This window comes from Apodemus sylvaticus, chromosome X (genome assembly GCF_947179515.1).
Source record: "Apodemus sylvaticus chromosome X, mApoSyl1.1, whole genome shotgun sequence".
Taxonomy (NCBI): domain Eukaryota; kingdom Metazoa; phylum Chordata; class Mammalia; order Rodentia; family Muridae; genus Apodemus; species Apodemus sylvaticus.
Window position 1 is genome coordinate 20,108,166 of NC_067495.1, and position 12,510 is coordinate 20,120,675.

General features: G+C 43.9%; 1 protein-coding gene and 1 non-coding gene across 2 annotated transcripts; one reads left to right on the forward strand and one right to left on the reverse strand.

Moving 5' to 3' along the window:
* Positions 1–3,727: 3,727 nt before the first annotated feature.
* On the reverse strand, positions 3,728–3,834 carry LOC127675992 (U6 spliceosomal RNA). Its single transcript, XR_007975634.1, has one exon. It is a non-coding gene; the product is annotated as a U6 spliceosomal RNA (small nuclear RNA).
* An 8,027-nt stretch (positions 3,835–11,861) lies between these two features.
* On the forward strand, positions 11,862–12,038 carry LOC127675581 (40S ribosomal protein S29-like). Its single transcript, XM_052171641.1, has one exon. It carries the CDS (start codon positions 11,862–11,864, stop codon positions 12,036–12,038), a length of 177 nt encoding a protein of 58 aa, XP_052027601.1.
* Positions 12,039–12,510: the final 472 nt, after the last annotated feature.

The following is a 12,510-nucleotide window of genomic DNA, read 5'->3' on the forward strand; positions in this document are numbered from 1 at the left end:
TTCTTGTATACTCATAGGCATCTCTGTCTTTAAGTTAGGAAAGTTTTCTTCCATAATTTTGTTGAAGATATTTGCTGGCCCTTTCTGTTGTAAATCTTCACTCTCATCTATACCTATAATCCTTAGGTTTGGTCTTCTCGTTATATCCTGGATTTCCTGGATGTTCTGGGATACAAGCTTTTTGCATTTTGCATTTTCTTTGACAGTTGAGTCAATGGTTTCTATGGTATCTTCAGCATCTGAGATTCTTTCTTCCATCTCTTGTATTCTGTTGTTTATCTATGGCCCCTGATTTCTTCTCAAGATTTTCTATCTCCAAAGTTGTTTCCCTTTGTGATTTCTTAGTAGTTTCTACTTCTGTTTTTAGGTCCAGGATGGTTTTGCCCAGTTCCATCATTTTTTTGTCTGTGTTTTCCTGTAATTCTTTAAGAGATTTTTGTGTTTCCTCTTTTTGACTTCTGCCTGTTGACTCAAGTTCTCCTGCATTTCTTTAAGGGTTTTTTTTTTTTTTTTTTTTTGCCTTTCTTCTTTATTGGCTTCTATCTCTTGGTCCTTATTCTCCTGCATTTCTTTAAGTGTTTTATTGTGTTTCCATTACACGGGTTTCTAGCTTATTCATGTTCCCCTGTATTTCTTTAAGAGATTCATTCATGTCCTTTTTGTTTTCTTCTAGCAGCATCATGAACAGTGATTTTAAATCCAAATCTTGTTTCTCTGGTGTGTTGGCATAACCAGGACTTGCTGATGTTGGAGAGTTTGGTTCAGATGCTGCCATATTACCTAGATTTCTGTTAGTAGCGTTCCTGCGTTTGCCCTTTGCCATCTTGTTCTCTGGAGCTAATTGGTCTTGTCTCTGGCTGGTGTTACAGCCTCCTGAGAGGCTCTAGGGCTATTTCTGCAACACTGGATGGCAGGGTTTCCCCTGTTGCAGATTGCTAATGTGTTTTCCTCCTCTTGGGTGCCCTTGCAGCCCTAGTGTTCTTTGCCCCAGATTGTGTCTGTGAGCCAGAAGTTGCCTGTTTGCTCCTTCAGGGAGTGCTGAGGCTGTATGCTGCAGGGACCTTTTCTGCATGCTGATCTCTCTGCTGGGCAGCGGAACTCCCAACCGGGTTGGTGCACACAAGGCTAGCCTAGCTGCTCAGGCCCTGAGTCTAGGCAAAAGCCTGGCATGCCAACGTCGTAGCAAAGTTCCCCTCAGCTGTGAGTGTTAATTGGGTCTGTCAGGTGGCTAGGATGGTGGCGTGTGTGCACTCCCTGAGAGTGCTGGGAGAGTCTGCTGGGCTAACAACCTCCTGGCCGATGGCCCACCAAGCAGCCCAGGGCCTGGGGGCAGTCCAGGGCCTGCCCGTCTGAGACCCCTGCTATGTCCGCCTCAGGCTATGCCTATTAGCTGGTTTGGTTTTGCCTGCTAGGTCTCTCTGGCTTCCCATAGGCAAAATCGCGGTGGTGCGCAAACTGGCCCGGATAAACAACCTCTTGGCCGGGTCGGCACACAGATGGCCCACCGAGTAGCCCAGGGCCTGGGGGCAGTCCAGGGCCTGACCGTCTGAGACCCCTGCTATGTCCGTCTCAGGCTATGCCTATTAGCTGGTTTGGTTTTGTCTGCTGGGTCTCTCTGGCTTCCCGTAGGCAAAATGGCGGTGGCAAGCGTGCGCCGGGCGGGGGGGGGGGGGGGAGGGGGTCCTCCTGGCTGGGTTTGCACCCCAGTGGCCCCCCGATCTGCCCAGGGCCTGGGTGCAGGCCAACACCCGTCGGGCTTAGATCCCCGCGATGTTGGTCTCGGGTTATATTTGCGTACCTCAGTCTGATTTCTCTGGTGACCGAGAACCAATATGGAGGCCTCGTATCTGACTGGTGGGAGGCAGAGTTCTGATGTGGCTTCTGTGTGGTGAAAGGCGCCGTAAATCCTCCGCTGCTTGCAGCCTGGCTGGCCAGCGATGGCCAGTGGTCGTGGGCGCAGGGTCTGCCTGGACACTGTCCGCTTGGTTCTACTGCTGATGGGCCTTCCTCTGGACCAGCCGCTGCTGCTGCTGCTGCTGCTGCTGCTGCTGCTGCTGCCCTGTCCGTCAGTGCTTCTTAGAAGGGGAAACATAACACTCACAGGAATAATTATGGATACAAAGTGTGGAACAAAGACTGAAGGAAAGGCTATCCAGAGACTGCCCCACCTAGGGATCCATCCCATACACAATCACCAAACCTAGATGCTATTGTGGATTCTGGAAAGTGCATGCTGACAGGAGCCTGATATAGCTGTCTCCTGAGAGGCTCTACCAGAGCATGACAAATACAGAGGATGATGCTCAAAACCAACCGTTGCACTGAATGTGGTGTCCCCAATTGAGGATTTGGATAAGGGACCAAGTGAGCTGGCAGGGTTTGCAGCCCAATGGGGTGAACAACAGTATCAATCACCCAGAACCCCTGGAGCTCCTGAGTACTGGACCACCAACCAAACAGTACACATGGAAGGATCAACCCATGGTTCTGGTCACACATGTAGCAAAGTATGGTCTTGTTGGACCTCAGTGGGAGGACAGTCCCTTGGGCCTGAGGGCATTTTATGCTCCAGTGTAGGGGAATGCTAGGGTGATAATACAGGAGTGGCTGTGTGGGTAGGGAACTCCATCATAAAGGCAGGTGTCTTAGTCAGGGTTTCTATTCCTGCACAAACATCATGACCAAGAAGCAAGTTGGGGAGGAAAGGATTTATTCAGCTTACACTTCTGCAGTGCTGTTCATCACAAAAGGAAGTCAGGACTGGGACTCAAGCAGGTCGGGAAGCAGGAGCTGATGCATAGGTCATGGAGGGATGTTTTTTATTGGCTTGCTTTGCCTGGCTTGCTCAGCCTGCTCTCTTATAGAGCCCAAGAATACCAGCCCAGGGATGGCACCACTGACAAGGGGCCCTCCCCACTTGATCACTAATTGAGAAAATGCCTCACAGCTGGATCTCATGGAGGCACTTCCTCAACTGAAGCTCCTTTCTCTGTGGTAACACCAGCCTGTGTCGAGTTGATGCACAAAACTAGCCAGTACAATTGACCCCTTGTCAACTTGACATACAAACACATCACTATTTTTTTTTATGCTCTCATAGTTTATTAGAGGTACTCTTTGGAAATTTATATGCCTTAGCTTCCATATAGAAAACTGAAGTTAGAAGTTCTTTTTTGTTTGTTTTTTTTTTTGTTTGTTTTTTTTCCTTTTTTTTTATTCGATATAATTTATTTACATTTCAAATGATTTCCCCTTTTCTAGCCCCCCCCCACTCCCCGAAAGTCCCGTAGGCCCCCTTCTCTTCCCCTGTCCTCCCTCCCACCCCTTCCCACTTCCCCGTTCTGGTTTTGCCAAATACTGTTTCACTGAGTCTTTCCAGAACCAGGGACCACTCCTGCTTTCTTCTTGTATCTCATTTGATGTGTGGATTATGTTTTGGGTATTCCAGTTTTCTAGGTTAATAACCACTTATTAGTGAGTGCATACCATGATTCACCTTTTGAGTCTGGGTTACCTCACTTAGTATGATGTTCTCTAGCTCCATCCATTTGCCTAAGAATTTCATGAATTCATTGTTTCTAATGGCTGAATAGTACTCCATTGTGTAGATATACCACATTTTTTGTATCCACTCTTCTGTTGAGGGATACCTGGGTTCTTTCCAGCATCTGGCAATTATAAATAGGGCTGCTATGAACATAGTAGAGCATGAATCCTTATTACATGAAAAAATATGGAACGCTTCACGAATTTGCGTGTCATCCTTGCGCAGGGGCCATGCTAATCTTCTCTGTATCGTTCCAATTTTAGTATATGTGCTGCCGAAGCGAGCACATCACTATTAAGCCTCAACCCTTGTGTTCTTATTCATCCCCAAGATCTAAATTACTTTAAAAGGCCCACAGTCTTTACATATTAAATGTTCAATCACTTTAAAATGTCCAATATCTTTTAAAATTCAAAGTCTTTTAAAAATTCAAATCTCTTAACTGTGGGCTCCACTAAAATACTTTCTTCTTTCAAGAGGGAAAGATATCAGGGACAGTCACAACCAAAAGCAAAACTCAAACTCCAATGATTGACTGTCTGGGATCCAACTCATGATCTTCTGGGCTCCTCCAAGGGCTTGGGTCACTTCTCCAGTCCTGCCCTTTGTAGCACACAGCTTGTCTTCTAGGCTCCAGCTGCCTGTACTCAACTGCTGCTGCTTTTCTTGGTGGTCATAACATGGTACTGGCATCTCCAAAACACTGCTTACTTCTACTGTAATTAGGCTTCACCAATAGCCTCTCATAGGTTCTCTTCATGGTGACAAGCCTCTGCTCCTATGCATGGCCCCTTCAAGTCCTGGGACATCATTTGCAACTGAGGCTGCACCTTCACCAATGGCATTCCATGGCTTCTCACTGTGCCAAGAGCCTCAGCTGTTCTTCATGACCCCTTCATGCCTTCAAAACCAGTACCATCTGGGTGACTCTTACACAGTACCAAGTCCAGCTACAGCACAAAATACAACTGTGGCTATCTCTGGAACACACTCTCTGTGCTCTCAGAAAACACTTTCCAGAAGCTTTCATCTCAGTGATGCTGGTCTCTTCTTAATCACTGCTAATTTCTTATCTCCAGCTAACCAGCATCAATAGTCCCAGTAACACAAAGGTTTGCTTTAGTGGTTCTGGTATCTTGTTACTCACAGCTAACCAAAACCACAGAATCTTCACAATCAAAACATGGCCTCACCTTAAGAAGTGCTCAACATCATTAGTCATTAGGGAAATGCAGATCAAAACAACCCTGAGATTTCACCTTACACCAGTCAGAATGGCTAAGGTCAAAAACTCAGGAGACATCAGGTGGTGGCAAGGATGTGGAGAAAGTGGAACACTCCTTCACTGCTGGTGGGGGCTGTAAGATGGTACAACCACTGTGGAAATCAGTCTGGCAGTTCCTCAGAAAACTGGACATGAGACTTCCAGAGGACCCTGCTATACCTCTCCTGGGCATATACCCAAAGGATTCCCCACCATGCAATAAAGACACATGCTCCATTATGTTCATAGCAGCCTTATTTATAATAGCCAGAAGCTGGAAAGAACCCAGATGCCCCTCAAAGGAGGAATGGATTCAGAAAATGTGGTATATTTACACAATGGAATACTACTCAGCAATTAGAAACAATGAATACACAAAATTTTTAGGCACATGGTTTGATCTGGAAAATATCATTCTAAGTGAGGTAACCCAATCACAAAAGAATACACATGGAATGCAATCTCTGATAAGTGGATATTAATTAGCCCAGAAGCCCTGAATACCCAAGGCACAAATTGCATAACAAATGACTCCCATGAAGAAGTATGGAGAGGGTCCTGATCCTGGAAAGGTTTGATCTAGAATTGGAAGGGAATATAAGGACAGAGAAAAAGGAGGGAGGTGATTGGAGAATGGATGGAGAGAAGAAGGTTTATGGGACATATGGGGAGGGGTGATCCGGGAAAGTGGAAATCATTTGGAATGTAAACAAAGAATATAGAAAATAAAAATATAAAAAAAAAACATGGCCTCTCTAAAAGTCTTTAATCTTCCCTCTGAAATTTCACAAGTCAGGCCTCCATCTTCTGCACTGTTCGTAACATTGTCTTCCAAGCTCCTACAGAACTTTCCACAGAGCTCTTAATATCCTAATGACTTTTCTAGCTCAAAGTTCCAAAGTCCTTCCACAGTCCTCCCCCAAAACGTGGTCAGGTTGTCACAGGAATACCCCACTATGCTGGTACCAATTTGTCTGAGTCAGGGTTTCTATTCCTGCACAAACATCCTGACCAAGAAGCAAGTTGGGGAGGAAAGGGTTTATTCAGCTTACACTTCTGCAGTGCTTTTCATCACAAAAGGAAATAAGGACTGGAACTCAAACAGGTCAGGAAGCAGGAGTTGATGCAGAGGTCATGGAGGGATGTTTCTTACTGGCTTGCTTCCCCTGGCTTGCTCAGCCTGCTCTCTTATGGAACCCAAGAATATTAGCCCAGGGATGGTACCACCCACAAGGGACCCTCCCCCTTGATCACTAATTGAGAAAATGTCCCACAGCTGGATTTCATGGAGGCACTTCCCCAACTGAAGCTCCTTTCTCTGTGATAACTCCAGCCTGTGTCAAGTTGACACACAAAACCAGCCAGTACAGCAGGGGAAGAGGAGATGGAATAGGGAGATTCTAAAGGGGAGACCTGGAATGAGGAAAACAATTGAAATGTTAATAAGAAAATATCCAAGAAAAAAGAAAAAAATATATAGATATTCAAGAACCAAAAAAATTGGCAAATTGGATGTCATAAAATTGCAAAGCTTCTGTGAGGCAAATGACACTGTCAATAGGACAAAAAAGAAACCTACAGATTGGCAAAAGATCTTTACCCACCCTACATCTAATAGAGGACTAATATCCAATGTGTACAAAAAAGTCAAAAAGTTAGACTCCAGAAAACCAAATAACCCTGTTAAAAATGGGGTACAGAGCTAAACAAAGAATTCTCAACTGAGGAAGACTGAATGGCTGAGAAGCACCTAAAGAAATGTTTAACATCCTTATTCATTGGGGAAAGGCAAATCAAAACAACCCTGAGATTCCACCTCACACCAATCAGAATGGCTAATATAAAAAACACAAGTGACAGTAGATGCTGGCAAAGATGTGGAGAAAGGTGAGCACTCCTCCATTGCTGGTGGGATTGCAAGCTGGCACAAGAATTCTGGAAATCAATATGGCAGTTCCTCAGAAAATTGGACATAGTACTATCAGATGACGCAGATATACCACTACAGAGCATATACTCAAAAGATGTTTCAACATGTAATAAGGACACATGCTCCTTATGTTCATAGCAGCCTTATATATAATAGCCATAAGCTGGAAACAACCCAAATGTCCCTCAACAGAGGAAATGATACAGAAATTGCAGTACATTTATACAATAGAGTGCCACTCAGCTATTAAAAAGTGACTTCATAAAATTCGCAGGCAAACAGATGAAACTAGAAAATATCATGAATGAAGTAATCCAGTCACAAAAGAGCACACATGGTATGTACTCAATAAGTGGGTACTAACCAAAAGATGAAAAAATAAACTAGGAATACCCTTGATACAACTTACAGATCATATGAAACCCAAGAAGAAGGAAGACCAAAATGTGAATGCTTCAGGCCTACTGAGAGGGGGGCAGAAAATAATTTCAGTAAATAGAGGGAGGGGGGATCTAGGAGTGAGAGTATAGCAGAGGGTAAAGGGGGACAGGACGAGGTGTGGGAGGAGATGGGGGAGAAATAGAGGGACAGAAAATTAAACAAAGGTGTGTAACAGTGGGGGGATGGGGAATGAGGGTAGCCACTAGAAAGTCCCAGATGCCAGGGTCCCAAGAGGTTCTCAGTACCCAACATGGAAGACATTATCAACAAAGGGGAAAGAGAACCCATAAAGACCATGTCCTGTGGATAGCAGGCTCTAGGTTGAGGGATGGGGCCACACACCCTTCTCAAAAATATTAATCCCAAATTGTTCCTGTCTAAAGTAAATTCAGGGACAAAGAGTGGAGCAGAGACTGAATGAAAGGCCATCCAGAGACTGATCAACTTAGGGATCCACCCCATCTGCAGACATTAAACCCAGATATTATTGTGGATGCCAAGAAGTGCTTGCTGACAGGAAATTGGTATGACTGTCCCCTGAGAGTCTGTGCCAGAGCCTGACCAATACAGATGCAGATGTTTGCAGCCAACCATCGAATTGAGCTCAGCGACCCCAATGGAGGAGTTAGGAAAAGAACTGAAGGATCTGAAGGGGTTATAAACCCCACAGGAAGAACAACAATACCAATCAGTCAATCACCAAAATCATCCAGGGACAAAAACACCAAGCAAAGAGTACACATAGAGGGACCAATGGCTCCAGCTGCATATGTAGCAGAGGATAACCTTATCTGGCATCAATGGGAGGGGATCCCCTTGATACTGTGGAGACTCAATGACCCAGCATTGTGGAATTTTTGGGTGGTATGGTAGGAGGGGGTGAGTGGGTGGGTGGGGAAACACACTCATTTAATCAGGGGGGATGGGGGAGGGAGGTAGAGTGTCTGAACTGGGAAGGGGGGGTAAGATTTAAAATGTAAATAAATAGCGTAACATGTAGGCTGACCAGTGACCAGCCCACTTTGAGACCCATCCCATGTGCAGGCACCAATCCCTCACTACTAATGATGCTGTGTTGTGCGTGCAGACAGTAACATAGCATAGCAATACTTTGAAAGGCTCTTCCCGAAGGGGGTTTGCGGGACTTTGGGGGAGTGGGGGGGGCTAGAAAAGGGGAAATCATTTGAAATGTAAATAAATTATATCGAATAAAAAATAATTAAAAAAAAAAAAAAAAGAAAGGCTCTTCCCAGAATCTGATTGAGACAGATGCAGATACCCACAGACAAATATTGGATGGAGGTCAGGGGCCCCTATAGAGGAGTTAGGGGAAGGATTTTAGACCCTCAAGCAGATAGCAATCCTACAGAAAGACCAACAGTGTTAGCTAACCTTGACCCCTCTGAGCTCCCAGAGGCTGAGCCTCAAACCAAAGAGTATACATGGACTGTTCTGAGGTCCCCAACATCTGTAACAGAGGGCTGCCATATCTGTCCACAGTGGGAAAGAATGCACTGAATCCTACAGAGACTTGATGCATTGGGGTGGGAGTAGGGAATATGATGGAACTGCCTTATCAAAGATGAAGGGAAGGAACTTTTCAAGGAGGAACCAGGAGGGGGTCAACATTTGTAATATATATATATATATATATATATATATATATATATATATATATATATATACTTTCAGAAGCTGCTATGATATAAAGGCATAAAGATCATATGGCAGGATATTCTCAGAAGAGGAATCTAGCCAGGGTCAGACAATAGCAAGTGTATACTGCTATGTGTATCTACTATAAAGAATCTTTTTTTTCTCTTCTGAGGTTGGAAAGGTAAAGTATTAGACTGAGGAATTTCTTGGTTCCTGCAGGGCTGTAGTATCTCTGGGTAGAATCATGTGAATATTCTTTTTTTTAAAAAAAAAAAAAAGGCAATCTTTTTTTTAATTTTTTTCTTTTTTTTTGAAGATTTATTTATTATTATATATAAGTACACTGTAGCTATCTTTAGACACAGCAGAAGAGGGCGTCAAATCTCATTACAGATGGTTGTGAGCCACCATGTGGTTCCTGGGATTTGAACTCAGGACCTCTGGAAGAATAGTCAGTGCTCTTAACCACTGAGCCATCTCTCCAGCCCCATGTGAATATTCTTATTCTCTGTTCTTGTCTAGGACAAGGTCATGTTATTCATTTCTCTCAGTGTCATTTCCCAAGGAGGGATGACTCAATCTCTTCAAGTCCCAGAAAGGGCACTATTAGTAATAAGAAGGCAAGAAAACATGTATGACAAAATAAAAAAAATGCATTAAGAGTAGGGAATGTATATTCAATTGGGGGTCAATGTCTCATCTCAAATTCTTATTCATGAGATCTACCCCTGGAGACACAAATTCTGTTGCCAACGTTCAAGTAAAAACTGATTATAACTACAGCCTTGTAATGTGGGAAAGATGGTTTCATCTGAGCTTGTCCTTAATGAGCCTCTGGGTTCTATGCATTTTCTATATCCAACACAAAAAACAAAATAAAATCATCAGGAAAAGGAGACCAGAGAAAAATACAAGAAGCACATGAATATTCAATCACACACACACACATCCACATACAAAAATCATGTAAAAACATAAGACGAGGAACCATAATGTTTAAGCAAAAGACCTAAAAACCCTTTTTTAAATGTCTGGAAAAGGATTATGAATCAATAAGTCTCTAAATACACCTTTGTTACTCCATAGAATATGGTTTCCCTTCAGTATGGTTTGTATAAGTTAATTTTATAGCCAACCACTTTGCTGAAGTTGTTTATCAGCTGTAGGAGTTCTCTGGTGGAGTTTTTTTGGTCACTTAAGTATATTATCATATCATCTGCAAATAGTGATAGTTTGACTTCTTCCTTTCCAATCTGAATTCCTTTGACCTCCTTTTATTGTTTAATTGCTCTGGCTAGGGCAAGTACTATACTGAACAGGTAGGGAGATAGGGGGCAGCCTTGTCTAGTCCCTGATTTCAGTGGGATTGCTTCAAGTTTCTCTCCATTTAGTTTGATGTTGGCTAGTGGTTTGCTGTATATTGCTTTTACTATGTTTAGGTATGGGCCTTGAATTCCTGATCTTTCCAAGACTTTTATCATGAAGTGCTATTAGATTTTGTTCAAATGCTTTCTCTCAGCATCTAATGAAATGATCATGTGGGTTTTTTCTTTGAGTTTGTTTGTAGTAAACCACCTTTTGTTCATCTCCATTACAAGATGGCACTGGCCACATGCAGCTCCCTGGTAGTAAATTACTTTAGTACATGTGCAATGTGCTGTATTCCTTATCACACTTACATGCGAATGAATAACTCACTTAGTTCACCAATGAGGAAACGGCTGGCTATCTCCCTTGGCAGACGGGGCTGAGTAGGCTATATAAGGTCAGGCTGGGAGAGAGCCCGGGGCCACCAAAAGAAGAAATAAGCTTAATTCAAGGTTTCCCGAATAAACCATAAGAAGGAAGAAACTCCCTGGTGTTGTGTCCTCTTTGCTGGTGAGGGTGGATGTGACATTTGTTTATGTAGTGGATTACACTGATGGATTTACGTGTATTAAACCATCCCTGTATCCCTGTGATGAAGCCTACTTGATCATGGTGGATGATCATTTTGATGTGTTCTTGGATTCGGTTGGCAAGAATTTTATTGAGCATTTTTGCGTCGATATTCATAAGGGAAATTTTTCTAAAGTTCTATTTCTTTGCTGGGTCTTTGTGTGGTTTAGGTATCAGAGTGATCGTGGTTTCATAAAACGAATTAGGTAGTATTCCATTTGTTTCTATTTTGTGGAATAGTTAAAAGAGTATTGGCATTAGGTCTTCTTTGGAGGTCTGATAGAACTGTGCATTAAACCCACTTAGAATTTTCTTTTTTGGGGGGAGGAAAGAATTTATTCAGCTTACACTTTTCACCTTGCTGTTCATCACCAAAGGAAGTCAGGACTGGAACTCAAGGAGGTCAGAAAGCAGGAGCTGATGCAGAGGCCATGGAGGGATGTTACTGGCTTATTTCCCCTGGCTTGCTCAGCCTGCTTTCTCATGGAACCCAGGAATACTACCCACAATGTTCCCTCCCACCGTTTATCACTAATTGAGAAAATACCTTACAGCTGGATCTCATGGAGGCATTTCCTCAAGGGAGGCTCCTTTCTCTGTGATAACTTCAGCTTGTGTCAAGTTGACACACAAAACGATCCAGTATACCTGTTTTTAAAAAAGCAGAGAGGAGGAAAAAGAGGAGAAGGGCTGTGAATGTAGCTCACTAGAGTGGTAGAGTGCTTGTTTAACATGCAGAAAGCCACAAGTTCAGTTCCCAGCACTACATAAGACCAGATGTGTTGTCTGATGACTGTCAGTCCAGCACTTGGGAGGTGAAAGTAGGAGGATAGAAGCTCAATGCCATCCTGGGCTCAATGGTACAAAGCCATCATAGGCAAGGGCACGAAGACTGGTCCCCTTAAAGAAGAAATAGGATTTTTCAGCCATTGCAACTTGTATCTCCAGAATTTCAAGAATCACCCATCATTCTCTATAGAGGGTGCCTATCTTTCTGCTTGCTGAGAATGTGCTTTCATCAAAGCTTTATCATCATCATTAATTTTAGTATCTGCCTTTTTCCTCATTGGGTGTCTGAAGACTACATGGATGATGGTCACCACCAGCTCTCCTGGAGTCACCTACAGAAGTTCGGCCAGGGTTCTTGCTCTTGCCACATCTGCTCTAACCACCTAGGACTGATCGGTAAATGCATGCGGAAAATGTCCCATCAGGGCTTCTGTCAGTACTCGAAGGACATAGGCTTCATTAAGTTGGACTAAGCGACCTTGAATGGATTATTCAACTGTCTACCCAGTAGAATCAATTATGCTGGTCTTTGTGCACAAAGAATAAAAATGTGAAGACCTTTAAAAAAATTTTAGGCGGGTGGCAGCAGCAGCAGCAACAACAGCAGTGGCTCATCCAGAGGAAGGGACATCAGCAGTAGAACCAAGGTGGCAGAGTCCTGGCAGGCCCTGCGCCCACTACCACTGACCATCGCTGGACAGCCGGGCTGCAAGCAGCGGAGGATTTAAAGCGCCTTTCACCACACAGAAGCCACATCAGAAATCTGCCTCCCACCAGTCAGTTACAAGAGATTCGACTCCATCTTGGTTCTAGGACACCAGAGAGATCAGACAGCCTGAGGTATGCAAATATAACCCGAGGCCAACATCTCAGGGGTCTAAGCCCGACAGGCATTGACCTGCACCCAGGCCCTGGGCTGTTCCGGGGGGCCATTGGTGTGCCAAC

Coding starts and splice junctions, on each gene's coding strand:
- LOC127675581 (XM_052171641.1), top strand. CDS start 11,862: ATGGATGATGGTCACCACCAGCTCTCCTGGAGTCACCTACAGAAGTTC.